Source organism: Galeopterus variegatus, unplaced genomic scaffold, assembly GCF_000696425.1.
Source record: "Galeopterus variegatus unplaced genomic scaffold, G_variegatus-3.0.2 Scaffold46734, whole genome shotgun sequence".
NCBI lineage: Eukaryota > Metazoa > Chordata > Mammalia > Dermoptera > Cynocephalidae > Galeopterus > Galeopterus variegatus.
In genome coordinates, this window is record NW_007772845.1 from 1 (window position 1) to 4,688 (window position 4,688).

The 4,688-nt window shown below is 36.0% G+C and overlaps 1 protein-coding gene across 1 annotated transcript; it reads right to left on the reverse strand.

Moving 5' to 3' along the window:
• Positions 1–8: 8 nt before the first annotated feature.
• LOC103584204 (oral-facial-digital syndrome 1 protein-like) lies at positions 9–698 on the reverse strand (the record flags this gene model as incomplete). The annotated part of the gene is made up of 1 exon (XM_008565295.1): positions 9–698. A coding segment is annotated over exon 1 (690 nt), but the record flags the coding sequence as incomplete, so codon positions are not given.
• Positions 699–4,688: the final 3,990 nt, after the last annotated feature.

Here is a 4,688-nt window from a genome sequence, read left to right on the forward strand (position 1 = left end):
TACTTTCTTTTCCCTTCCATTTTAATTTTTGCTATTTCAGTATCTTTAAAATAGTTCAACTTTTGACACATTTCTGCCTGAAGCTGCTGTTCTATTTCTCTCTTATATTCGTTTAACTTTATTTCTAAAGACTGTAACTTTGGACACTGAGGGTAAGCATCTGCAAACTGATCATCAATAAGCTGAAGCTTCTCAGCAAGAGAGTCTTTGCTAGGAAATGTTGAGCTTGTCTGAGTTTCCATATCACAACTCTCCTTAGCCTGATGGTATTCTGCCAATTCTCTTAAAAACTGCATAAGAAAACCTTTTTGGTTTTCTTTGTCAAATCCTGAAATCAGTGATTTGTAGAGACTGGATGAAGGGTTGATTTTAATGAGTTGTAATAGATCCTGCATAGTAAATACCTTTTCTTTTTCCAAACCACTTTCCGGAAAGAAAACAGAAAGTGAATATTCATAGCCACATCTTTGTAAGTGATCTGCCACTAGAGAGTTAGAGGCACCTATTAAGAGGGCGCTCCCTTCCACTGAAAGGGACTGAGGTTGTAGTTCTCCACACAATGCAGGGTGCATCAATTCATGTATCAGCTGCTTTCTGAGCTGGGTCTTGAGAGCATCCAGTATACCCCGATCCTTAAACGTCTGGTACAGCTTTTTGCGCAGTTCATCCCTAGTCAACACATCAAAGTCGAGGGGCATGATGGATCCGAACTAGGAACTCTGGCAGAGGCGCGCACTTCCTTTCTCCGCGGTTCTGAAGGGAGGACGGGGTTGTGACCCAGGCGCGACTCTCGATGGCGGAAGGTGGTGGAAGGTTGAATTCAGGCTTTTAAAAAAACATATCCTTTTACAATTTCAAAAAGCATAAATTATCTAAACTTTTGCTATTTGATGGTTATATACTTACCTCTGGATAATCGCTTCGTGAATTCTACGGTACATGTAGCATTCTACAAACAACCACGGTGAGTGGAACCACCTTGGTTTTCCATCAGTTTCATTCAAAAGACTCTGCTGATATTCTAGGTACTGATTCCATATGTCAGTGTCAACAAATTTCTCAACCAAGGGGATAATTGGTTTATCTGTTTGCAACTCATTCCGTAATTTTGAAAGAAGAGAAATCGCTTTCTTTTCAGCTTCCATGCCTTCCTGCCGAAATACGAAAAAAAATACACTCTGTGTGTGTGTGTGTGTGTGTGTGCATAATTCCTCTATAGTAACACATTTTTAAGGACCTGAACTTAAGAAGGAAAGAAAAATACCGTATTTCAAAACTACATTTTATGTCTTTCACAAGCTATTCTCAACATTTAAATTTGAATTCTTAAGGTGAAAATCAAAGAACACACAGAGATTTCATATTAACGTAATGATGCCTTATGTACCCTTCCTTTTTTTAAAAAAAAAAAAGTTCTGGCCTTTCTGTATCTTCAGGTGGGATAACCATTACCGCAGAGGAAAAGGAACCACTGCCAGACTTTCACATCTTTCATGCTTCCAAATGTATTCTCTCACAAGAGAAACTTCTGGAAAAGGAACTCTGATCTTCCTGAAGTTTCTTTTGGCAGTTCAGAGGGTCTTTTTATTCCTTGTTTTTCACTGAGTTCCAGACAAGTGAGAGATACTAAGACAAACAAGGTGCTATAGTATTATTTCACATAAAAGGACAACTGGAGAGTGGACAAAAGTCATGGGATCAGAATAAAGTGAAAATGACATGGCACCATCAGTTTTATACCAGCAAGAGTCCTACCCCGTTTAAAAAAAAAAAAGAAAGAAAGAAAATTTAGGCCTAATAAGCCACATATAGAATAAATAAAATCATTATTACCATGTTAATATTAAGAGAATTTAGTTCCTACTTTCAAACCTATAATTTTCTCAATACAGACATCTCTCCAGTCTTTTTTTTTTATGTAGACTCTTCTGTTGCTAGAATGAAAGGCTGAAGCTTTAGAGACTGTGCAGATTCAGAAATAGAAGAAAAGAAATTGAAAAAATACAGTTTTAGGAGCTGAGCCTGCGAGTCCCAACGCGGCTGACTTTCTTATGAGGAACACCCCCTTTTCCAAATCTTTACCCTAAATTCTTTAACTTCACCTGATTATTCAAATGTTAACACTTTATATAGGTCTTGTCCTGTACCCAGGAGAGTGTGAAATGGGGTAGGGCTGGAGGGACAGTAGACCCTGCTTTCCCACTCTTGGCCAGCAGGTCACTTGATGATTGTGAGCACGCAGGCCAAGTAGCAAGATGCTAAGACTTGATTAATTATTGCATTTAAGATCACTCCAGTCAAAAAAATTGAAACTATAAAAGTACTATGGTAATTTGCTTAGGTATATGACCAAATACTCAAGTGAACTACCCAAATTTGGCTAAATTACATTTATGTGATAAAGGTGTGCATTCATCAAAACAAACTCATGTTTACATGATAAACATTGAAACCATGCATCAACGGAAATGTCAGTGTCAAAATAAGATGGATCTCAGCAATGAAGAACAATAGGTGATCCTGTATTACGTCAGGATTCGTATCAAAGACAATACAAAAGCAGCTGAAAGAAATGCAACATTACAGGGCTGGCCCATGGCTCACTTGGGAGAGTGTGATGCTGATAACACCAAGGCCACGGGTTTGGATCCCTACATAGGGATGGCCGGTTAGCTCACTTGGGAGAACATGGTGCTGACAACACCAAGTCAAGGGTTAAGATTCCATTACCAGTCATCTTTTAAAAAATAAAAAAGAAATGCAACATTAGTCTCAAATCGCCTATGTGCTTTCTTGCTCCATTTCAGTCCAGCCAAGAAGACCACCATCCATTTCTCTAAATCTTTGCTGTCAACTTTTTTTTAAAAAGTGTACTGGTGTATGAATGGTCTTTTATAGTCTATTCTGTAACAGAAAGATTGCTGGACTTGCATGTTTAAAGACCTATATTTACAGTAGTATAGTTATTTGAATTTTTCCACTAATTGAATGGACAAGGAGATTTCCAAAGTCCTATCCTGCTCTGAATGCTAATGAGTCATTCACATCTTTAATTAGTATTTGCATAGCAGCCTGAGTTTCCAGGACCCAAGACCTCAAATTAATAATATAAATACTGCAATTCAGCACAATTTGAAATTAAAAATGCTTTTCTGAGCAAGTCAGCAACATAGTCACCACTTACAACACTGTATCTATTCAAAAACATGTTCTGAGGTCTAAATAAATGACAAAATAAATTGTTGGAATATAATTCTTTTCTAAATTGGAGACTGCCTGTTCTATCCTTGACAACCTCATGATTATACTTCATTTCAACATATTACATTACAACTAGATAAATATTTGGCTCATGTATTTTTATATTTTACATGAAAATTAAAACCTGCAGTAACTACTTATTGTGTTTCTGTTGAAGAGTTAACAAAAACTTAAAGTTAAAACACAACTCTTACCTCTCCATGTTTTTCAAAAAATTCACTTTTATGCCGATGCAATGTGTCAATAGCCTTAGTTAAGATCTGTGGTATTCTGTCTTTTATCGTAAGATATGCAAATGATCTAAGAAAAGAGAGTCACATACAATATATTACTTAGCATTACACTAAAAGACTGGCCATCTTTTAGTTTCCAGAACACCTCATTTAAAATTCCTTTTCATGCAGCTACTAAAAGAGAAACCAGTATTGTCTAACTACTATATTAAGACATTAGAAAACTTGAAAACTTCTCTGGTATGTCATAAAAGTTAAATAGTCTTACTGCCTCTAATCCCAGATTCTCCCCAGAGAACGTTTTTAAATCATTCTTATCTTTCCCATTCTATTCCTTTTATTTTCTTGAATCAGAAACTAGTTTAAGAATGTGATAGGACAGAGAAAGGACTGGCCAAGAAATCAAACAGGCTCTTGTCCCAGGTCTACTACTAAATGACTTCACCTGCTTAGAAAGATGAGACAATGGATGTGAAACTTCCTTAAAGACTCTGTGCTTGAAGAACATAAAGAATTAAAGATATTTAAAAACCTGTTTCCTTCTCTTCCCTCTGTCTATATTCTCAGTCAATTTTAATTCTTTCCAAAGGTTTTACCACTGTTGTCTCTACCTGCATAATGAACTCCTTCCATCCTATTTGCCCCTAAACAAATTAAGACGTGCTCCTGTCTATTCTCCCAGCCAAAATAATTAGACTTTCTAGAAGTGTCAAAGAATGAAGAAAGCTGGAGATAAAGTTAAAAAGTTAAAGATAGTATTGATTTTTAGACATACAAAAAGTGAGATTTACGGGTTATCATTTCATATAATTAGATTTTTTAGGAAGTACATATGATTCAGTTTTTTCTAAAAACTGGTGCTGAAATTCTGTGCAGTTTATCAGGTGCTGAAATTCTGTGCAGTTTTTAAATACAGAGCACAGAGCTTGGCTGATCGGTCTTTACATGTACAGATCGCCATAGACACAGAAAACCAAAAAAGTTGACAAGATAGTTTTGAAAAGAATACCTTTGTCCAAATCATTTAACTTTAATTTGGTATCGTTAGACTTCCGAAAATACAATTATCTTATTCCAATTTGTAAATTATTGGGTTGTACCTTGAGTATTTTTCCAAAAGTTTTCCTCAAAGGATAGCTATAAAACTTCTAAGAAAAAAATTGCAAAAACAAACACGTCCTGACTCTGGGTGCT